The following is a 25,031-nucleotide window of genomic DNA, read 5'->3' as shown; positions in this document are numbered from 1 at the left end:
ATAACATTAAAGGGTTTATGAAGAAAACAGGATACAAACACTCAAAAAAAAATTCTTCTGTGACATACACGCAGACAAAAATAAAGATAGGAACCTAATTTAAACAACAACAGTAGCAGTGTTTTATATATTTTAAAGGATTAAGAAATACAGAATACAATAAAAGTGCCACTTTACCTGGAAAAAGCCCTGAAGGTTGCTCTGGAGTGGGCATCAGGACTGTAGCTTGTGAGTTACTGCAAAAGAGTAGGAAGAGAGGTGCCTGAAATCAGAGTGAAGGATGGAGCCTCAGATGTAGATGAGTGTGGCTCCCAACACGTTAGGTAAAGTGAAGGAACTTAGAGGTGTTTGAGGTGTGTGCACTCTGTTTATTCTTATACAACTCAGGTCATCTGGGTACAGTTTCTGCATTCTTACAGAGTTTCTCATGCAGGAAATCCTGCATAAGCAAATGTGAAATTCTTATTAGGCTTAAATTGTTCTCTTAGATGTCCTTCACATTGGAACAAATTCACTTTTTCAAAATAAACAATAGACAAAAACTGACAGTACAGGAAGGATAAAGCAGAAACTAATGAGATTGGTTTACCAACAGGGGTGGGTAGGGGGATGAGAAGGTGGTGGTAGGGTCAAGGGAGAACGACACTACTCTGGATATATTTTTTGGGTAGCTCTAATTCTTAGAACCCAGGTAATGTTTCACATACCCCTCTCCAATAAATAAATAACAACTAGAATGTGAGGAGAACCCAAAGTGAAAGACAAACAGTAACAAATAAACTGAACTATATTATAAATGAATATCATAACCACAGTGAAGGAAGTGGGGAAGAAAATAGCTAACCTAAGTAACTTGGAAAGAATATTTTTATTGTGTTTTAACACAAATATTTATTGATAGGTTGATGAATATAATTTTAAGTACAATAATAAGCCACAACTGTGGATTAAAACAATTCATTATACCTCTAAAAAGAGGAAAAAGCCATAACTTAGGAACTTTAAATATTTAAGTCAAAGATCCTCTGAATTACCAACCAGATAAGTACCAGATAATTTTCCCTTGTATACAATTTGTATAGTACATCACTTGATCACAAAGCCAGGATGATACTTCATACAGAATTCCTCATTCCTTTATACTTGAGCTGTCCCACCTGGCTACTATTCTATACCCCACTCCTTTCCTTTCCTTTTGCAATGGTATTCTTTAGCCATTCCTTTCCTAAAGAATTGTGCACACATCTTCCCTCCCAAGCAAGGAAGCCAGAAAACAAGGAATGAGTCAGAGAATGTCAGCCACATGCAGATATATGAATGAATAGACTTAGACATTAGGATGGCAACAGACTGGTTCCATGAGGTCTAAACTAAACTGGCTTTGGCCAAGAAGCTGCTCTGGCTCACTGAAAGGTCTGTAATGCCACCTCAGGTTTTGCCAACACCGCCAGACCCCATGTTTCTAAGAGATTAGCAGTGGTCTACAAAAGGAGGTAGAAAGCCAATGTAACCAGACAGCTAATGTGACAATACAGTCAATGCTTTGGACCTCTACTGGGATATTCTAGCATAATCATTTGCTAAAACCTTCAGGATACTAAGGCAACCTTTAAACCTCTTGGACAGGATAAGTTAGTCACCTCCATAACTCTAATCTTTCTCCTTGGGCATGTGAAGTAAAAAACATCCAAGGGCATGCAACACTGAGGCATAAAACATGTTGCAGAAGTGGAAATATAGGAGGCTTTTAAGGTGACCAGCTTCCTTGTTCAAAAATCCATGAGAAAGTCCCTAAGGATATTGTCTGAGCAACCATTCTGTTGGTGACAGTGCCCCAAAGCTGAGCAAACCTGCAGGCGCACGGCTATTTTCTGAAGAGCAAACACTGTAATAACAAGAGTAGCCATATAGGTACTCTACATATGGAGAATAAAAGGCCAGAGGTCAAGGGATCTGGGCAAGCCACCTAGAAGACTTGGCTCCACACTTCTCACCTTTCAAGAAGAACATCTCCATCCAGCAGCCCTTTGACTTCAGGAGACAAAAGAGATGGTCAAATTCTTCTGAGAGAAGTGCTGGTTCTTGAAAAGCTCCTGGGGAGACAACATCCTAGAGGCTCATTTATAAATGAAGGTAAATAAAAACTGCAAGACTACATAACTATCTGCTCAAGTTAGACATATATTTAACAGGCATAGCTTGAGGTATCTGGTAGAACAGAGGGCATTTTGAGGCATAATTAAAAAGCAGGAAGACCAAAATATCACTGATTGGTAGGTTGGATGACAGAGAGGCAGGAAGCAAAGACAGAAGGGAACAGTTGAAGGAGCATGCAGAAGACCAGCTGGAGGGAAGGCAGCATGGCTAGTCTACATCCAGTGAAAGAGCTTGCTTGGCTGGTTCTTGACATGAGTCCCTCCATCACTTTCTCAGACAGGATGGACATGTGGCATTCAGCAGTATAATTAGGGGAGATTTTTGTAAATGGGGAACTGGTGAATGGATACTGAAGAGAAAAGACTGAGTGTGCTGTCCCGTAATGCTCTGTTTACACCAAAGGCAGGTTTGAGTTGACAGAGCACACATGGGGGTCTCATGCAACAGTAGCAGTATCATGGGAGAAAGGAGATAATAGGGTAAAATTGGGGCTGGTAGATAGGAAAACTCTCAAGTTCCAGTTCTTAAATACTAGAGAGCAGGAACAGTTCAGTCTTAGCCTTGTAGTCAAGAAATCAGATGCTCATTTTCTGTTCTACATCCGCCTTCTCCAAACCTTAACAAAATGCAAAAGATATGGCCTCATCCCCATCCTAATCAGCTTCCTGGATGGTCCTGTCTGTGATGCTGCTCATTTGCCCATCAGAGATATTCACTCCAACCATCATGCACAGCATCTGGAACAGCTCATCACAGGAGATCTTGTCATCTTTATCTGAATCATATAGTCAAAAAGAAAAGTACAGTTTGCTGCTTCGGCTGTTGAGTGGTTATGATACATTCTTATCTTTGCTCTTTGCACTATCTTCAATGGGTTAGAAATGAGCCAAAATTTTTTATGAATCCATGGAAGTTTATCTATCTTCTCCCTTTGGAAGGAAGGCACTGATGAGCTGGTCCCCCAGTGGGCTGATGACAAGTTCTGGAATCCGCTGGAAATCTTTCCACCTGAGGGCCCCATTCTCACCTTTGACCAGGTTGGTGAACTAGCTTTGGAGGTGGGTGCTTTGACTCTAGGAAAAAGCCAGTGTTCTTTTTGATCTCCTTGAGCTCTTTCCTCCACAGTGGCATGGAGGCCTGAGACATATCTTCAAGTGGGAGCTCCTCCTGGAGCAGCTGCACCTGAAGCAACAGTGTAAAGCTAAAGACAAAAGGAATTGTACACAAATATTGTACTCCACTTGGTAAATCTGTTCTTCACAAGAGAGTGAGTTAGAAATTCTTGAACTACTTTATGTGTATACTAGAATCCAGTAAATACACAAATATGTGGTACATGACAGTTTGTCACTGTTGAAGAAAGGAATTACAGATAAGGAAAGGGGGATATCTAGAATGAATCCTGTGGTACTAGATTAGAATCTAAAATATCAGTATAGTCCTGGCTGGTGTGTCTCAGTGGATAGAGTGCCGGCCTATGAACCAAAGGGTCACTGGTTCAATTCACTGTATAGGGCACATGCCTGGGTTGCAGGCCAGGTCCCCAGTTGGGGGCACGTAAGAGGCAGCCACACACTGATGTTTCTCTTCCTCTCTTTCTCCTTCCCTTCCCCTCTCTCTAAAAATAAATAAATAAAATCTTTTAAAAATATATCAGTATAAAATCATACACATATTCTCACACATTCACATACACATACATGTACTCATGTATGTGCAGATGGTTAGGCATAAAATAAATATGTGTATGTGTATATGTATATGTATGAATATACAAACATATATTCCCTAGATGTCATCTGAGAGAACCTTAAAAGAAATGACACTCTGGTAACATTGAGAACATCTAGTGCACAGATCTTGTTTCTAAATAGAATTCTCTAATAAAAGAAACCAGGTTCCCTGGACAAATTGTTTATATGGTAAAAAGGGAAATACCAGATAATCCTAGACTATCTTGAGATGCCAGATATCAAAAAAGTGCTGAGAAAATAATAGAGGGCATGTCACAAAGGCATAGGAGCCAACATAAAGGAGATCCCAATGGCTAAACCTGGGACACTTTGAGAAATGAAATAAATAATTATAGTAATACGTTATAATACAGAGAATAAGATAAATATCCATAGTCTATAGTAACATTAAGTAAATTGAGATAAGTAAATAAATGCATGGGGTTGGAGTAGCTCTTTCTCACAGAAGAATTCTAATTAATAAATGTAGAAGTATTGATAGAAATTTAAAAAATCACCATTACCCAAATATGACAGTAACGATTTCTGCAGGCAGTAATTATCAATGGATGCTAAGATTAGTTGGGTGAAATTATGTTAAAAAACAGGATACTTGCATAAGTCTCAAAGTTTCTCCCTACAAGGGAGAAAATAATTTGGAAGCTGCAAAAACCAGACACCATCAAAGTTAACATCATCAGTAATACGGCACACCTATATATATATGAACCTCCTAATATGATGTCATTGAAATGACACTTCTGTAGGATTTTTGCCAAAAATGTATAGCCTCTGTCTGATCATAAGAAACCATCACACAATCCCAAATGGGGGACATTCTAGAAAATAATTGGCTTATACTTTTCAAAAGTGTCAAGTGCATGAAAGGCAAAGATTGAGGGACAATCACAAATTGAAGGAGACTAAAGAGATTTGACAACTAAATGCAATGTGGGTTCCTGAATTGGATCCAGGACTAGAAAAAGCACATTAGTGGGAAAACTGGAAAATGCAAATAAAGTTAATAGATTAGTTAATAATACTTATCAATGTTCATTTCATGGTTTTGACAAATGTATTATGGTTGTATAAGATGTTAATATTAGGAAAAGCTAGATAAAGAGTAGTATATGGGGACCCTCCCTGCTATTTTTACAACTTCTCTGTAAGTATAACATTATTTCAAAACAGGAAGTTAAATTCACCCCCCCCCCCCACACACAGAGTTAGCTATGGATATTTCACAGTTCCTAGGTTGGGACTTATACCATAATGCCTATGAAAGATATATGGCTTTAGTAAAAGATAAGTTCAATTGGGAAATGCTTAGTTCAGAACTTCTTTATTTTAAATAGCAAAATTTAGAAGACCACACAGAATCTCAGATGATTAGAAGTTGCCATAGTATGATATGACACTTTGTCTCCAGTGCACCATCATGACTTAGATTCTCATTTCAGAGTATGGAGTCAGTTTATCATAACAGTTCCTCTTCATCCCTTCCTGAATGCTTAGGAGTGGAATGCTTAGGTCATCTGTTCTCATCAGTCAGGTCCCTTGGTCCAGGCCCAGATATGCAAATACTTGGGACATTCACCTGCTGTTCCCCTGTGCAAGCCTAAGGCAAGCATTACCAATAGATTACAGCATTCTTTCCCATATAGTCCACACAGCCGGATCAGAGTTGGCACTTGAGCTGAAACATCTATAGGTGCATTCAGCCTGTAGTCACATCCATGGGGATCCTTAAGGTCTAAGTCCCTGCTTAGATTTGATATCTAGATGTACAACCATGGATGTCATCCTTCCTCATATGTGGTAAGTGATTCCAGCATTCTTACCAAGTGTCCCTCTCCAAGCCTCATAGGTGATCTAGGGGTAGAATGTCTAATGGTATCTGTAGTGTTGGAGGAAGATGTTTGACATGACGTGGAGCCCTATAGCAACAATTTATCAGGTTCTAGAGGAACATTCAGGCCTAAATCCTTATCATCAGGATAGACAGTTTACAATGTATCGTGTTCACAATTGTATTCCTTGTCTGGCTTGATAAAACTAGCTAGGAAAGAATATCAGGGATTTCTTGTCATTTCATACCCTGATAGTGGTTTTCTAACTTACCACACTGTAATGTCGAAGGATTTTAAAATAAAAGTCTGTCAAATCATGCTTTTCTTTTTACCAAAGAGGTGCATTTGTAGGACAAGGGGCATTTCTACAGCCTTCTTGGGAAGTAAATGGAGGAAATCATTCAAACTAGGACCCAGACCTCCTTGCTCATATTCCAGAGCTATAAACAATGACAATGTTTATTCTTCCATTTTATATGAGGAAGAAAAATTGGTTTATGAGAAAGTAGCTTCTTAGAAAAACTAAACTAGCTTACAGAAGAATCAGAAGAGTGAGAATGGACTTCTGAACCAGGAAAGAGGATTAAAGACAAGAGCTGACAAAAGGGGTAGTTCAATACTATTTGACCTATCCTGGGATAAGGACCTTCTCACTGCCTCAATCTCTCTCCCCAGATCCTCCCCTTCCCTTTTTCCTTGGGTCCACATTAGAGATTTTTTATATTCTATTGGTTTATAAGAGCTGGGGCTAAGAAGCACTGACCAAGACTTTCCTTTACTGTAAAAGAATTACACGTATCACAGTGTCCTAGATGGGTCTTGTTTTGCTTTTATAAACTATATTTATGGTGTTGCAAGCTCTTTCAGAAGTATTCCGTTGATTTATGACCTATCTCAAAATGGTTGTGTCTATCCCATCTCTCTTGCTTAACCTTAGGTGATTGCCCTTGTCTTACCTAGTTTGCTCCTTTAAACCAGTTAGGAATAATTAACCTTGGTATGAGAACCTTTGACGTACAAATTCTCTAACCCTAAGCCTTCAATGGCTTCATTCTACCTAAAGAAATAAGTTCAAATCCTTAGTTCTACTCTCTAGCCTCTGTACAATCTGATCCTAACTTACCTTTCCAGATGGATTTCCCACAAATTGTTTGTACAGACCTTAGACCTCAGCCAAACCAAATTATATGTGCTTATCTAAAAAATATCCTGCACTCTCAAAACAGTATATCCACTTGGAATGCCCTCTCTCTCACTGTGGCCTCTTACTTATTCCTTCATTTTGAAAAAAAAAATAACTGGACACCTGCTGTTAATAAGTATTAAAGGGATACAAAAATGAGTGAGACATAATCTCTGCCATCCAAGGAAATTATATGGTATTGAATACAAGGTGTTAATGCCTAACTCGTGTGTGGTGTTAGAATGGGGTTGGATGTTAGGATTAAACTTCATGGCAAAGGTAGCATTTGAGAATGCCTTGAAGGATGGGGTAGATTTTTAATGTGAACGCTGGGAGGGAAAAGATTAAAGGCTGAGGAAACCATAAGAGCAAGGACACAGAGACAACAGAAAGTGGAGTGTGGTATACATGAATTCAAATACTTTTTTTTTTCTCTGTAATGCTTCAATCTTGAAGGATCTCGAATGTCAGACTAAAAAGTTTGAATTTATTCCATAGGCATAGGAAATTATTGAAGGGTTTTGAGCTTGGAAGTAACATGATCAGAAAGAACGGTGTGCTTTTACTGAAGACACTAGACCATGTGTATATAGGATTAATTTCCTCAATTTCCAGAGACTTTTTTTCTTTTTCTTTTTCTTTTTTTTCTTTTTTTTTTTTTGGTATAGTAGGGAGAGAAGGGCCTGCCATTAGTTTCAAGTATATGATTGCAGGAATGGTGATATCTATCACACTATCCATTTAACTCACCTGTCTGGTCTTTGCAGAAGGTAGATGGATCTTGGATACTGGCTGTAAATAGCTTGTGACTTTCATCGTAGCTGCTGTTTCCATATGGTATTTTACTTAGAGCAAATCAACACAGCACTTAGCATGTACAATGATACAGCTATTGACCCCAGCAAATACTTTTTTCCCACCATACCCATTTTTAAGGGTCACCAGAAGCAGCTTGCTTTTGAGACTATGTCAGCTCTACTTCCCTCTGTCATAAGCTGCAGAGATTATTGTCATCTTGACACCCCACAGAACATCACACTGCTTCATATTTTCCTCACTAGACTGAAAAACTGGAAGTAACAAGTACTTGAGATAACTCAGAAACAGCAAACCAGGGGTGAAAGCCTGTATCATGTATTTTGCCAGTCAGGGTCCAGTCAAGAAAATAGAAACCACAACAGTTATTGTAACAGAAAAAATGCAATATAGGGGAGGTATTATAAGACTGACACAGCAAATAGGAAACTGATGTGACTCAGAGATAGTAACTACAGAAAGGAGCTGACACTCCTAGGGAAGAACCTAACAGAAAGCAGCTGACAAGGAAGAAATGTTTGCAGAGTCCCAGCAGAATATAAAAGCAGAATATGGCAGAACAGATTTGGAGCTGACAGACAACTTAATAGCCAGCACAATAGCTAATGGAAGCATTAGCTAATGAGTCTGGTTAATATTAAACATTCTGAGAAATAAAGAAAATTCCTTGTTTCAAATTTTAGTATTAGAATTCTTTCTTTTAAAAATATCAGCCTGGCTGTGGAACAGCCAATAAAATTACTTCTCTGTACACATCATTACAGAATATTCTCAGATTGACATTCTCTTGCATGCCTGAGACATTTAATCCATTGTTCAAACTATAAGCAGATAATGGAATACTACTCACAATAAAAAGGAACAAATTACTGATACACACAACAACTTGGGTGGATCTAAAAGGCATTACGCTGAATGAAAGAAAGCAGTCTCAAAAGGTACGATTTCATTTATATGACACTTTCAAAAAGAAAAAACCATAGTGATGCAGAACAGATTAGTGGGTGCCAGGGTCTATGAGTGGGAGGAGACTTTGACTATAAAGGGATAGTGTGAGGGCCTTTTTTGGGCATGGTGGCAATGTTCTGAATCCTGATTGTGGTAAGGTTATGTGAGCCTATATGATAACATTTACAGCACCATACTCAAAAAGTGTCATTTAAAAAAGGGAAAAAAGAAAACAGAAAAAGTAAAAACAGAATGTGCATGGCTTGTGTGAGAAGATTTTATCTTTTTTTTTTAAATTGCTGTGGTAAGGTCAAGTATGACCCTACTGAGCTTTTGCCACATCTAGCCTAACTTTTGAGGGAAAAGTGTCACTTGGAGTGAGACCAAATGTGCAACATGTCTTCAGTTTGCACACATCCTTGGAGCCCCCAGCTGAGGGCAAAGCACTGAGGTGGGTGAGGGAGGAAGTCTCCCTGAATCTCTGGCCTGCTGCTGGCTCCTGTGATTTGGGTGAGTGTATTTGTGCTGTTTGCAGCAGTTCAAAGTCTCCTTTTTCCCTTCCCTGCACTTCAAAGCCTGGCCTGCCTTTTCCCTACTCATGGCTTTTATTTGGTACTAGCAGCCTTTGAGTATTGAAACTGAGTGGCCCTTGGCAGTGACCCCACTAATTGGCAAAGCTGCCTACAGGGGATGAATAAGCTACTCACTGGCATCAACATCACAGTGATCATGGTCCATTGGACCTTATGTTGTGTTGTTCTTGACAGTCCAGAGCAATTCCTGTGAATAAACAACTGAGTGGTATAGGAAGTGTTCTCCCAGTCTCCCTAGAGCCCTCTTTTCCATTCATGCAAGTACTACATGATTCAAAATACAATTCTGTTATGCTCTGCACATTTAAATTGTTTCATTAGCCCTGGCTGGTGTGGCTCAGTGGACTGAGTGCCAGCCTGTGAACCAAGGGGTCACCGGTTCGATTCCCATTTAGGGCACATGCCTGGGTTATGGGCCAGGTCCCCAATGGGGGGCGTGTGAGAGGCAACCACACACTGATGTTTCTCTCCCTCTCTTTCTCCCTCCCTTCCCCTCTGTCTAAAAATAAATAAATAAAATCTTTAAAAAAATAGTTTCATTAATAGAACTCCATTAAACAAATTGTTCCTCAACTTTAAAATACATAAAATCATTTTACATTCTGTCATCCTAAGAATTTTTGTTCAGTTCCAGCTGAGATCAAAAGGAGAGAAATATTCCTTTGCAGTTACACACTGTCTTTCAGAAAGTCTCTTTGGATGAAAATTGCACCATTGCCATTGCCATGCAAGCTGTGTTCACTAGCAGTCGATCTTATACCGAAAACATCTATCAGCCTATTACAGGATGAGATTCTAAAGTGAAGGAGCATGTACTCTTTTGTGTTTGGCTTCTTCAGCTCCACATACTTTTTTAAGGTGGATGTTGCATGTATCAATTGTGTTTTTTTTATTACTGTGTAGTATTCCATTGTATGAATATAGTACTTCACAGTTTGTTTACCCATTCTGTTGTTTGTAGATATTTGAGTCGTTTCTAGTTGTGAGGTGTTGTTTTTTATTTTTTTGGTGGGGGCTTTTATGGCTAAATCTGCTATAAATATTTTTGTGTAAGACTTTTGATAGATATACTCATTTTTAAACTTCTATATACCTAAAAGGGAATTAAAGGGTAGACATACGTTTAAGGTTATTAGCTACTGCCAGTCTCTCAAATGGCTACACGATTTTATACTTCCCTGAGTGATCTATGAGAGTTTGAGCTCTGCATCTTTGCCAATACTTGGTATTATACATCTATTTTAATTTTGGCCCCTTTAGTATATAGTAGTATATCATTGTGGTTTTAATATGAATTTTCCCAATTAAGGAATAATGTTGAGTCTCTTCACATATGCTTATTGGCCTTTTGTATATTTTCTTCTTTTAATTCTAAATTTTTTGAATTACAGACTATAGTCAACATTATTTTGTATTAGTTTGAGGTGTACAGCATATTGGCCACACAAGTATACACCTCACAAAGTGTTCCCCCCTGACACCTCTTGCACTCAGCTGGCACCACACATAGTGACCACAACACTATCAACCACATTTCCCAAGCTTTAGTCCACATTAACATGAGTATTTTGTAATTACCAATCTGCACTTTTCAATCCCTTCACCTTTTTCATCCAGCTCCCCAACTCTCCCTTCTGGTAACAGTCTGTTCGCTGTATCTATGAGTCTGTTTCTGTTTTGTTTGCCCATTAATTTTGTTCTTTAGATTCCACATAAGTGAAATCATATGGTATTTGTCATTCTCTGACTGACTTATTTCACTTACCATACTACCCTCTAGGTCCATCCATGTTGTCACAAATGGTAAGATTTCATTCTTCTTTATGGGCAAGTAATATTCCATTGTATATATGTGCCACAGCTTTCTTTATCCACTCATCTATTGATGGGCACTTGGGTTGATTCTGTATCTTGGCTATTATAAATAATGCTGCAGTGAATATAGTGGTGCATATATTCTTTCAAATTAGTGTTTTGGGTTTCTTCAGATATATACCCAGAGATAGAATTTCTGGGTCATAAAGAAGTTCCATTTTTAATTTTTTGAGGAACCTCCATACTGTTTTCCACAGTGGTTATACTAGTCTGCTTTCCCACTAACAGTGCATGAGGGTTCCCTTTCTCCACATCCTCTCCAACATTTACTGTTTGTTGATCTGTTGATGATAGCCATTTCTGATAGGTATGGGGTGATACCTCACTGTAGTTTTAATTTGCATTTCTACAATGATTAGTGACATTGAGCATCTTTTCATATGTTTATTGGCCATCTGTATGTCTTCTTTGGAGAAGTGTCTATTTAGGTCCTTTGCTCATTTTTTAATTGGATTGTTTGGTTTTTTGGTCTTGAGTTGTATGAGTTTTTCATAAATTTTAGATATTAACCCCTTATCAGATGTATCATTGGCAAATATGTTCCCCCCATTCAGTGGGTTGTCTTATTATTTTGTTAATGGTTTCCTTTGCTGTGCAAAAACTTTTTAGTTTGATGTAGTCCCACTTGTTTAATTTTTTTGTTTCCCTTGCCTAAGAAAAAAATATTGCTAAGAAAAATATCCAGGATTTTACTGCCTATATCTTCTTTTAGAATTTTTATGGTATTGAATCTTACATTTAAGTCTTAAATCCATTTTTGAGTTTATTCTTGTGCACGGTATAAGAAGGTGACCTAGTGTCATTTTTTTGTGTGTGCAAATTATCTGTCCAATTTTTCAAACACTATATTGAATAGACTGTCTTTACCCCATTGTATATTCTTGCTTCCTTTGTCAAGTATTAATTGATCATATAGGCATGGGTTTATTTCTGGGCTCTCTATTCTGTTCCATTGTTCTCTATGTCTGTTTTTATGCCAGTACCATGTTGTTTTGCTTACGATCATCTTTAAAAAAAAATTGAAGATCTAACTGGCTTTATTTAAGCGGTTAATGCATTGGGCAGCATCCCATCTATCAACTACAAGGGTGTGTCCTGTAGCATTTTTTTTTACTTTTTTTTATTGTTGTTCAACTACAGTTGTCTCCATTTTCCCTCCACTACTCCTCCCCACCCCAGCCATCCCCACCTCCCACTCTTACTATCACCTTGTAGTATAATTTGATATCAGGTAGCATGATAACTCCAACTTGGTTATTCTTTCTCAAGATTGCTGTGGCTATTTGGTGTCTTTTGTGGCTCCATGTACATTTTTGGATTATTTGTTCTAGTTCTGTGAAATACAGCATTGGTATTTTGATAGGAATTGTGCTGAGTCTGTAGATTCTTTGGGTAGTATGGACATTTTAACAATGTTAATTCTTTCTATCCATGAGCATGGTATATGCTTCCATTTATTTGTATCTCCTTCAAGTTTTTCTTCAGTGTCTTATAATTATCCAAGTACAGGTTTTTTACCTCATTTATTTATTACTAGGTATTTTATTTTATTTTTTGATGCAATTGCAAATGGGATTGTTTTCTTAGTTTCCCTTTCTGTTCATTATTGGTGTATAAACCAGATCGTGAAAGACAAATACCATATGATTTCACCTATAAGTGGAACCTAATCAACAAAGAAAACAAGCGAACAAAATATAAGCAGAGAGATTGAAATTAAGAACAAACTGACAGTAACCAGAGGGGAGGTGGGAGGGGATAATTGGGGTAAAAGGGGAAGGGTTTTCAGAAGCATGTATAAAGGACCCATGGACAAAACCAAAGGAGGGTAGCATCAAGGGTGGGAAGTGGGGATGGCTGGGGTACAGGGGAGAGGAGGGAGGAAAATGGAGACAACTGTACTTGAACAACAATTTTAAAATGTGGAAAAAAATTTTTTTAAAAATGCAACTGATTTCTGGAGATTTTTGTTGTATCCTACTACTTTACTGAATTCATTGATCAGTTCTAGTAGTTTTTTTTAATGGAATCCTTAGGGTTCTCTATATGCAGTATTATCTCATCCATTAATAATGATAGTTTTACTTTTTCCTTTCCAATTTGGATGCCTTCTATTTCTTCTTCTCATTTGATTGCTGTGGCTAGGACTTCCAGTACTATGTTGAACAAGAGTAGTGAAAGAGGACATCCCTGTTTTGTTCCTCATCTTAAAGGAAATGATTTTAGTTTTTCCCCATTGTGTATGATGTTAGCTGTGGGTTTGTCATATATGGCCTTTATTATATTGAGATATGTTCACTCTATTTCCATTTTGCTGAGAGTTTTTACCATAAATGGGTGCTGGATTTTTGTCAAAAGCTTTTTCTGCTTATATTAATATTTTGTTTATGTGATATATCATGTCAACTGATTTGTAGATATTGTACAAACCTTGCATCCCTGGAATAAATCCCACTTAATCATGGTTTATGATCTTATAATTCATTGCTGGATTTGGCTTGCTAATATTTTATCGAGAATATTTTAACATAATATTTTATGTTCATCAGGGATATTGGCCTATGGTTTTGTTTCTTTGTACTGTCTTTAAATGGTTTTGGAATTATGATACTGCTGGTCTCATAAAATGAGCTTGGGAGTTTTTCCTTCTCTTAAATTTTTTGGAATAGTTTGAGAAAGATAGATGTTACTTCTTCTTTGAATACTTGGTAAAATTCACCTTTGAAGCCATCCAGTCCAGGACTTTTGTTTGTTGGAAGTTTTTTGATTACTGCTTCGATTTCATTAGTTGTAATTGGTCTGTTCTTGATTCAATTTTGGGAGATTGTACATTTCTAGGAATTATTCATTTCTTCCAGATTGTCCAGTTTGTTGGCATATATTTGTTCATAATATTGCCTTATAATCCTTTATATTTCTGTGGTGTCAGTTGTTACTTCTCCTCTTTCATTTCTGATTTTATTTATCTGGGACCTTTCTTTTTTTCTGGATGATTCTAGTTAAAGGTTTATCAATTTGGTTTATCTTTTCAAAGAACCAGCTCTTGGTTTTATCGATCTTTTGCATTGGTTTTAGACTCTATTTTGTTTATTTCTGCTCTGATCTTTATTATTTCCTTTCTTCTACTCACTCTGGGCTTTGTTTGTTGTTCTTTTTCTAGATCCTTTAAGTATAATGTTAGATTGTTTATTTGAGATTTTTCTTGTTTCTTGAGGTAGACCTGTAATGCTATGAATTTCTCTCTTAGGGCTGCTTTTGCTGTGTCCCATGGATTTTTGAGTTGTTGTATTCTCATTTTCATTTGTTTGAAGGTATCTTTTGATTTCTTCCTTAATCTCATTTTTAACCCATTCATTGTTTAATTAACATGTTATTTAGCCTCCATGTCTTTGAGTGTTTTTCTTTTTTTTCTTGTGATTAATTTCTTGTTTAAACCATTATGGTCAGAGAAGATGTTTGATATGATTTCTGTCTTCTTAAATTTATTGAGACTAGTTTTGTGCCCTAACATGTGGTCTATACTAGAAAATGTTCCATATGCACTTGAAAAAAATGTATATTCTGCTGTTTTGGGGTGTAATGCTCTGAAGATATTAATCAAATCTATTTGATCTAGTGTGTCATTTAAGGCCACTCTTTCCTTGTTGATTTTCTATCTGGAAAATCTATCCATTAAGGTCAATGGGATGTTAAAATTCCCTACTATGACTGTATTTTGTATATTTTCTTTTGCAAAGTACTTGTCCAGAGAATTGAGGATGTTTTGGTGGCAATATCTGTTAGGGAAGAAAATTAAAGGTGTAATTTGGAAAAGCGGACTTATCAATGATAAGGTCATTTTCCCCATGAAGGCCCTGGCTGTGAAAGGATAAACCAGGAAAGGGAAGAAAGACTTGGGACATAGAAAGCATAGGATGTCCCCTAAACTTTTATTTACCTCATCATTTTCCCCCACAGTTGCTCACTTTGTTAATATTGGAGCTGAGGAAAGGGAGAAGCACAGTATGAGTTTAAAATAATGTTATAAAGCATATTTGGAAGACAAGAGTACAGTGCCAGTTAGTAGGAAACTTTGGGAAAATCTCAAGGGAATAAGAGTGCTATGTAATTGCAGCAGCAAAGTGATAAGTGAAGAAGTTACTGCCAGACTCCTTTAAGACTTCAGAAGGATCAAAGTAGTTCATATTTATGTGCAACTCATATAAACTGTCCAGTGAAGAAAAATGTGAGGCAAACAAGTTCCCCTCCATCTCACAGACAGGTCATAAGCTGTGCAGAAATGTGGGGACTTGGTCTAAGGACAAACAAGCCTCAGAGTACAATGAGAATAATATCCCAGATCACCTCACTAAGAACCCAGTGTGCCTTGCAATAGCCATCTTCAAACTAAGGTTTTATTCCTGTATTCAAATGTACCACAGTGTCCATTCACCATTTACTATTTCTCATGTTTAAGAGAAACAGCATGATAGAAATAAACAAGCTCTGAAAGTTGACTCCTGTAAATGCCATGTGGTATCGGTTAGATCACAAACCAAAGCCAATTTTTCAAAGCATTTCGTGCCTGAATACCCACAACATCTTAACAGATGTCTTTTGGAAAGTTTTGAAGCAAATAAGCCTCTATCAGCATATAAAATAAAATTAAAAAGAAAGTAAAGTGTGGAGGGATGATTTTTTTTTCTTTTGTCAGTAAGAGAAAGGATAGGGAAAATCTTGAGATGTTTGGAGAAATAGCCACAAAAGTGAAGAAATGAATTTTTCTCACACACTCACCATACCCAATAAAAAAGATTGGGGTTTGGAAAATATTCTTTCTTTATTCACTAAAAAAATGCCTTTGACTTCTTTCGAGTATAATGCATGTCATTTCTTGTTCTGAACACCCATCATAAGTATAACTCGAGCTTTTGTTGAAGCAGATTCATGGGAAGCTAGGGAAAGGATTTGAGGGTATAACTGATGGGCCAGAGCAGGGACAAAAATGGGATGAAAACATCAAGGAAATATCTTCTGTTAGGGACAAGATAGGCATGACTGGTAGTGGCTGATTCTAAAATGGTGCCACTTAAACTCTGAGGCTTCTCAAAATCAATTGTAGGAGTGCCAAAGTGGGAGCCTGGGAAAGGAAGGATAAAATTTGTTTTCATTTTGATCCAACATTTTATTATGAAAAATTTCAAAATAACAGAATAGTCAAAAGAATTATACAGCGAATATACATATACTCATGAGGGAGATAATGTTTAATATGTCTCCACTGGGGCTGATTTTTACCCTCATCAAAGAAATGTTCTTGAATGAATGAATGAGTGGTCTAACAATCTTCCCACACACTTATTCGGGAGAAGCCAAGGTTGTTCACTGCTATTCCTGCATGGAGTGGCAATTCCAAAAGCAGGAGTCCCTGTGGGTCTGCTTCTATCATCTGTTATCTGAGATGCCTCTTGCTCATGCTGTCTTCTCCTTGCCTCATTACCTCTGACTTTGTGCTGGATGTTGTACTGAAAAATTATTATGTGGACATAATTTGATATTATTCCTTGAGAGAGGATTTTTTTGTTTGCTTATTCCAGGCACATGGGGGCACTAGCAGTATAACAAATATTTATTGAACATTACTGAGACAGTGGGAATAGAGTTATGAACAAGAAATGGCTCCTGCCCTTACAAGTCTTACCCTGAATAAGCAATAGGGTTCATTTAAATAGAGCCTTTAAAGAATAATTCAGTTCATACCAGTTTGATCAGTGTGCAGCCTTTCCTAACCTTATCCATCTGCATCCATTAAGGAGTAGCATGTGGAGCCATGTAGACATGCCCTGATGTAGCAGTTCTTTTGCAGTTTTATTTCATAGATAATTTAGGGAAAAAATCTATGAACTGATTATTGCATTTATCGCATAAAAATCTTATCAGAAATAATCAAAACAATTTTACTTCCTTTGACCAAACACCCAAGAAAGATGATGCTTTAAAACATTACACTAAGGCAGTTTAATTCGTGGCAGAAATAAAACCGTAGCCCATTTTAATATTATAAATCAAAATACTCTAAATTGACAGACCATCTGCAAGGATTTAAGTGCTTGTGTCTAGGTGGTAGAACCAAAAAATACAATCCTCCCTCACACAAGCTCAAGAGTACCTAATTTTAGCCCTCACAAGCTGGAGGTTGGAGTGACTATAAAAATAATGGCGAGACTGAAGAGTTGAAAAGGAATCTTCTGTGGAGTGTAATACACAGAGACCTTGACTTAATGATGATGGCCCAAACTGAACAGTCTGTGCTCGCTGTCTCTCTCTCTCTCTCTCTCTGAATTTGCTATCCTTAGTCATTTCCAGGTGTTACCTCATGCTTGTTTAATGGGATGGAGGGAGGCAGTTCTCAAACAGATGAAAAATAAATTACTCCTCATCTCACATTCCTGGAAAAAAATACTCGACAGGAGAGCTGACTTAGGAGACTTAAGACAAACTACCAAAGTTAATATATTAATATCATTAATATGTTTTCTACCCTGTGATTTTCTGCTGTTTGATTTTTTGAAATCCTTTTGTAAGACACTGAAGCCTTTGGTTTCTTCAAAACAAATTCCTGTACCATACAGCCTTTGTTTTCAAGCTCCTTCTTTCCTACTTTTGTGAATTTGCTCTCTATTTTGTATACCCCAGTGTGTTACCTGCACATCACTATCTGTGACTGATTCTTATGAGAGAATTAGGTTAAGTGTCTGAATTCAGGCCACATATACCATATCTATCAAAATGACCACTTTCAGTGGGGGAGCCATAGACCCTACAAAGTCATTTGTCTTAAATAAGATCTAGGTCAAAGTTAACTATGCTTGAGGAGATGGCATTTGCTGTACTTAAAAATTAATGAACAATCCTGGCAATTAAAATTTAGAAACTTAGAATAGCATTAGATCTTGAGTGCCCTCAAAAAATGTATTTATGCTATAGGCTTAATAATAACTAGAATTAGCATATGTAAATACTGAGCCTCCAATGGAACCAATGGTTGCTTGTGGTTTGCTCTTTTTGTTTTCACCTACTTGCACTAAGAGGGTAAGTTCTGTTGGATTCTGTGGTGCCTGCTTCCTCCTGAGGTCTTGAGCATAATCCTTACTTTATTTGGGTTCCCCATCACTGTTAAAAAACACAGAACTGGTATTGTTAAAGTTTACAAATAATTTGTTAGAGCTCTTACAATGAGGAGTCATTTTATTGGCATCACAGAAGACTGAAAGGAAAATGAAATATGGCTCCTGACCTCTAGGAAATAGTAACTTAATAAATGAAAAAGACACATCAGGGATAATTCATGTTACATTAAAGCAATGCTACATGGAAAGTGCTGTAATAGACGCCTAATTGAACCCAGTGCTGACATGGTTTAGAATTTAAAAGAATTTTAATGTCTTCCTCAGTAGATCCTGAAAAGGGGATTCTAGTTACCAAATTATTCTACAATCAGGACTAGCTACATAATTTGTGGGTCCCAGTGCAAAATGAAAATACAGGGTCCCTTACTCAAAAACTAAGAATATCAACACAGTGACAGCTTTAAACCAAGTGTAGAGTCCTTCTCAGTGCGGGATCCTGTGCAGCTGCAAGGGTCACATTCACATAAAACTGGCCCTGTTGTCAAATATAGTCTATGAATATGAGGAAGAGACAGTTTTTGAACAGTCCAGAGGAGGAATCTATACACAGGAAATTCTGTTCCAACTAGTTCATAGGAAAATAAAGTCACTCTAAGGAAAGAAAACAATTCAGTCTTTCCCAAATTAGCAAATGGGATTGTGATACAAAAGATAGAAGGTTACAATTTGCAAAAACAATTTTACAGCTGCAAGATTTTTCACAGCTACAAAGTAAGGGTAATAATAATAGTGGTAGTAGTAGCTGATGCTAACATATAGAGCTTATTATGTGCCAAGACTCTTCTAAGTCTAGTATGCTATGTACTCATTTAATCCTCAAAACAGCCCTGAAGGGTAGATACTATTATTTCTCTATCCTACAGATGAGGAAACTGACCTTAGAGAAGTTGAGAGATTGCCCAGGTTATACAATAAATAAGTGGTAGAACCAGCATTTGAACTCTGTCTAGCTCCAGAGTCTGTGCTGTTAACCACTATGTATGCTACTTCTCATAAAATGAAAATGAGGAAAAGAAGGAAGGAAGGAAGGAAGGAAGGAAAAAAGGAAGGAAGGAAGGGAGGAAGGAAGGGAAAAGAAAAGAGAGGAAGGGAGGGAGGAAAGCAGGCGTTATCCCATTATATTCATTCATTAATGTCATAGACAAGGGTATACTATGTGTTGTGTGCATGTTTTAATTTTTTCTTTTTTTGCATTTCACGTTCATAGTTTAACAGCACCCGTTCGCCCTCCCCCACTGAATGTTGCCACATGACCCCATGGAGTAGAAAGGTACTGGTTCTGAGAACATTCCATTGTACCCTATCCCACTCTCTCCAGACACTTTCACTTTTCTTCTCTTTTAATTTTATGGCAAACTCTGTTGTTTCTAACCAACTAAGAGGTAAATTGATTCTTTTAAATCAATTTAAAGAGTAGGTATTTTCCTAACGTGAATTAAATAAAATACAATTTAGATAGCCATGGCATTGGCTTTTTTCCCATTTACTTCACCCTGCCAACGCACACACCTCTAAGTTGCAAATAAGGCTCTGTTCAAGATGGGCATCACCTAACTCTTCTCCTGGACTTTGTAGTTGGGAGGAAAAAAATTCCAACTTGCCTTATATTTATCAGAACTGTAAAGGTTCAGCTTCTCAAATCAAAAAAGAAAACAGGACAAAAGGATTCTCTGGCAGTCAGTTGTCGCTGTCACCATTAAATAATAAGTGCTTTTGGCTTCTGGTCAGAGCCTTTAGTCAGGTCACTATTCTTTCTTTGTTTCCCAGTCCATTGTTATTCAAGGAAGGAATCGCCTACAAAATGTGGCCTCTGGTGGTGGGGGTTTCTCTCCAGCTACTTGTGCTCTCTCCCCTTCTTTCTGTCTTGTTTTGCATGCACCAAACTTTTTTTTTCCTTTTTGGAAGTTACCTAGGAAACAAAGTCTTTTGTGCTCCAACTTTATTTGAGCTATTCGCTTCCCTGGGAATAAACAGCTGAAGAGAGAAAGAAGGTTGCAATGTTTTTACTAAAACATTCATGGCAAACACATTTTTCTCAAGGAGGGGGAATCATATCCTGTTAGGTGTGTTGGGGTCTTTGCAGATACTTTTAACAAGGTAAGCAAATGCTGGGGGTTAAACAACTGGTTCTGGAATCTTCTCTTTAAGGGGACTTAATTCATTTGACAATATGTGAAATCCTGAGTCAACAGGGCATGATGCTTCCAAATGTGAGGATAAGAAATTTTTTTAATGGTTCTGATTTTAGGATAGAATATTATTAAAATCTAACTAGAATAAGAGGAAAAAATTATTTTCTACAACTACCCACCTTTCTCCAAATTGTAGGAAGAAATAAAACTAGTTTCAGTACTGGAAACTAGGTCTTTTAATAATCTGAAATCAAAATTAGAATGGAGCCTTTTTAATAATCTGGGCTAGGATCCCAACCCTGAAATCAGTTAGACAATATTTATATCTATCAAAGGTTTAGATGGAGAATTTTCAATTGTCATATAGAAGTAAAAATCTCTAACTACACAGCTGGAAGAAAAGCTTAGCACTGCAAAGCCAAAAGAAAATGAACAAGGACTGTTTTTGTCTTCCGAATTTGAAAAAAGAAACCCACTTGAATCCACCCCAACAGCTTTATATTTTTCACTATAGTTGGTGGGGGGAGATTCTTCACATTTGCTTTTCCATGTGCATAGAGTGTTTTTTTTCTTTTTAATCATTTTTTATTAACATTCAAATACAGTTGTCTCCATTTTCCCACCACAACTTCCCCCCACCCCACCCATAGTGGTTTTAAAATGTTATTCAGAAACGCCATAGTCCTGCAGTAAAATTAACTCCTTGTGTTTTAATCCAACCTCTCAATTAGGTTGGCTTGTCCTTTAGATGATATATTCAGGAATGTCTTCTGATTCCAGGTTTTCTGGCACATTTTCCAAAACATTTCATAGGCATCCAAATCATCTTTTCTCTTTGATCCTAGTCACTAGGGCTCTCAAGACTTTCAGTAGAATTTATGGTAAGATGGATATAGAGAAAGTGATCTACCTCTCACTGGATTAGAGACTCATATTTTTCTTCAGTTGGAAGTTCTGGCTGCCTTGTCTCTTGTCTTCTTAATTCCATTTGACCTGAAAAGCATGTTTATTGAAATTACAACTTTCAATTAGTTATATTTACTAATTATTCCTAGGATTCTTCCTTTGACCTAAAAGCTTATTTCTGACCAAATCTTTCTTAACTAAACTGTGAAATTCCTCATATGTTTGTTTATGTATAAACCATGATGGTTGAGTCTGAATGTACTTCATTTGCAGTCCCATCCCCTGGAGGATGAAGATACAGATGTCATGTTAGGGCAGAGGCCGAAAAACCCAGTACATAATATCCCCTCGACACTGGACAAGCAGACCAACTGGAGCAAAGCACTACCTCTCCCAACACCAGAGGAGAAGATGAAGCAAGATGCTCAAGTGATTTCTTCTTGCATTATTCCCATCAATGTCACTGGTATTGTTTTGTTCTTTTCTTAGGGGCAAGAGAGTCAGAATATTCTGTGTGTTAAATATGTTCAAAAGCTATGCTGCTGGGGGTACCAATTAAGAATACTGCTTTGTGAACAAGTAATACCTTTTTATCAGAATACAACCCAGAAGATGTTCAATATGCCTTTGTCAGGTTTTCAACATCAGTTTGCATGTGTCATTGGCCCGCTTGTTATATAAATGACAGTTTCTTTTTGAAAAAAAGTCACCAAATAGTTCTTTGGCCATAGCTGACTGAAATAATTGAGAGAGCGGCAGTGATTAATCATATGATAATGGTGCGTGACACCACAAGAAAGAAAACGGCAAACTCTGGATTCCTAAAACTGCAAGTAATGATCCTGTAGACCAAGTATAAAATCTGTTTTCATGCTTCCTTGGGTGAAGGTAGGCTTGTTGAAAATATTGTTTAGAATTCTGCAGTGATTTTAGGGATTTTTCACCTAAAAGTATATGGATTCATAGATGAAAGCTGAACTCTACTCTAAAGCCAGCAAGCCTGTCTTTCATACACTCTGCTTTCCTCCTCTTGTGTTCAATACACAAGAGTGAAGATTAGTCTAAGACAATTGCAAGCCTGTCCAGACTTTTCTGGAAAAGTTTATTGGCAGCAATTGCAAATTCCAGAATTGGATATGGTAATCTTTGTAAGTAAATTAATGTTACAAAATATTCTAACTTTCAAAGATGGAAATTAAATGATCTGTTTATTGTGCTTTTTTTTGAATATCTCTAATAGTTATATTTAATTTATTTATATATTCAAAATTTCAAAATGGCCATATTATGACTGGTTTTCATCCTGGTACTACATTACTAAAGATTGCATGTTACTTGAGATGCATTTTGCACACAGGTATTATTAACCCCACTCAAATTTCTCTCATATAAAGTAGGGAGCAAATGATGACCTGGTATCTGGCATAGCTATTTCCTTCCTTAAAAAAAAAAAAAAAAAAAAGGAGTTCTAGCTGTTCAGCTGGTTGTGAGCTTGGGGTTAATTTTCCTGATGACCTATTCAACTTGTAGGATAAATTATTCTAAGGATGTGTACTTTATCTGATCTCCATAATCTAAATGGGATGGATTAGGGGAGTTCAGCTGTCAAAATGGATCATTTTGGCATCCTTATAAACTAGTTTTCAGTTCTGGGGACATCTGATTATTAGCAACATGTGATTTCTTCATGGCGCTGTAAGTAAAATCTTGTTTTCAAATTTAGTTCTTTGATTATGGGCCTTGTGATTCAGGAAAAGGGAAGATCTTTCCTTCTGCTTTATTTCAGGAACTCTCAGACTAAAGCCTGGATTATCTGTTGATTTCAAGAGCTTTAATTAGCAAGTTGTTGATTATGCCCATATAACACAAAATATCTGTCTGTATGCCATGTATTCTGTAATTATTATGATTAGAATGAAGGATTTTAATTTTTGATTGAAACTAAGAAAGGAAAATTCCATTAGTACAAATTCTCTGATAATATTGTAATTATTCATCATGTGATAGCTCATACAGATTTCTCAAAGAGTTCTACAAACTGTTGTCACTGTGATGCTAAGCAAAACTCCAACTGATTCATTATATAGCTGAACAAGGCTTAACATGCCATCTTGCCCCATGCTTAAGAATCAGGATAAATGATGAGACAACCAAATTCCAAAGTACTTTTGGTATTATGGCTTCCTGAGGCAAAGCTTACTCTGAAAAATGCATGGCATATGCCTATGCCAGATGAATTTGGGTACTCACCTTCTCCCTCAGCATTCTAGATTGGATAGGACTCCATGTAGTGTGCATAATGTGGTTATGGAGAGAGAAACTAACAGGTATCATGATTTTCCCCTGTATTTATTTATTTATTTTAATTAATTAATTTATTTTTATGCCCCTGTATTTATTAAAGCAAACATACACATGTTGTAACAACTGGGAATTCCAGCGTTATTTACAGTTGGTACAGAAGGTAGATCCACTTAAGTGCGGAACTGGGGGCTCCCTTTTATTGTTATTATATAGTGATAAGGCACTGGTGATAAACTAAAAAGTGTTCAGTTTACAAGCAAGGAAAATATAACCAAAGACACTGAAATTGAGAACAGGCTGACAGTGACCAGAAGGGGTAGGGGAGGGGATAATGGGAGAATAGGGTGAAGGGTTTACAGGAATAACTATAAAGGACACATGGGCAATAACAAAGCGGGGTGGAAACAGAGGAGGGAGGTGGGGAGGGCTGGGGTGGTGGGGAGGGGTGGGGGGAAAAGGCAGAAAACTGTACTTGAACAACAACAACAAAATTTTAAAAAACCACTTTACACACACACACACACACAAAGTGTTCAGTTTAGTCAGTAGAAGAAAGTAGACAGAATTGATTATTTTAAAAAAATCTCTAGGCTGTTGTTTCCTCCCAGCATGTGGGTATGTTTTTTTTGGGGGGGGGGCAGAGTGAGTAGAGGGGAAAAATATAAAGATCTTTCAACGAAGAGATAGGTCAAGATATGTTAGCTGAACTAATTCAGGTTAACATCTTGGCTATGGATCTACTATGCAAAGATATCGGCTTCAGAGAGCTCAGAAATAGAGCAGTAAATAGTAATAACTAAAAGTTTAGGTCCTTAAGGAGTCATTTCTGTGTGAGGGTTATTCTTTGATGTTATTTTTCTCTCCTTGTTCTTTTGAGTTTCCTTCTTTGCTTGTTACTTTCTGCAGTGCAAGCTGTTGTGAAGAGCTGTATTCAGAAATAAAGCTTAATGTACTGCAGCATAATTTAAATAAGAGCTGAATAAGGGCTCCCTTATTATTTGTTTACAGGCTTAATCTAAACTATTCCTTTACTTCAATAAATGTCACTGTGTTCTAAGCAAATGAAAATGTGTTTGCCATTTCTAACAGCTAATGAGATTTATTTGTGGGTTGTAGGAGTTGGTTTTGACAGAGAGGCTAGTATACGTTGCTCTCTTGTTCATTCACAATCCGTACTACAGCGGAGACGAAAACTGAGGAGGAGGAAAACCATCTCTGGTATCCCCAGAAGAGTCCAACAAGAAATAGGTGTGATATAAAACTGTTCATTGTCAACATTCTGTTCTGTGCTAATTTTAAGGAGATGAAACAGAAGCTGACCTTTAACCAGCTTCTTAAAAAAAGTCAATGTTGTAACTTGTAGAG

General features: G+C 37.1%; 1 protein-coding gene across 4 annotated transcripts in view; it reads left to right on the top strand.

Annotated features, from left to right (window-relative positions):
* Positions 1–25,031, top strand: part of NHS (NHS actin remodeling regulator) — a 393,921-nt gene that overhangs the window by 354,237 nt on the left and 14,653 nt on the right. For 2 of the 4 annotated variants that reach the window (XM_053917251.1, XM_053917253.1), the window contains exons 4-6: positions 19,532–19,594; positions 21,636–21,828; positions 24,783–24,914. In XM_053917251.1, the coding sequence (XP_053773226.1) occupies positions 19,532–19,594; positions 21,636–21,828; positions 24,783–24,914 (388 nt within the window). The remainder of the gene's footprint in view (positions 1–19,531; positions 19,595–21,635; positions 21,829–24,782; positions 24,915–25,031) is intronic. The other 2 variants (XM_053917252.1, XM_053917254.1) reach the window with 1 other exon arrangement.

Source organism: Desmodus rotundus, chromosome X (assembly GCF_022682495.2).
Source record: "Desmodus rotundus isolate HL8 chromosome X, HLdesRot8A.1, whole genome shotgun sequence".
Classification (NCBI taxonomy): domain Eukaryota; kingdom Metazoa; phylum Chordata; class Mammalia; order Chiroptera; family Phyllostomidae; genus Desmodus; species Desmodus rotundus.
Note: the sequence above shows the minus strand (reverse complement) of the source record. Positions and strands in the feature narration are given on the sequence as shown.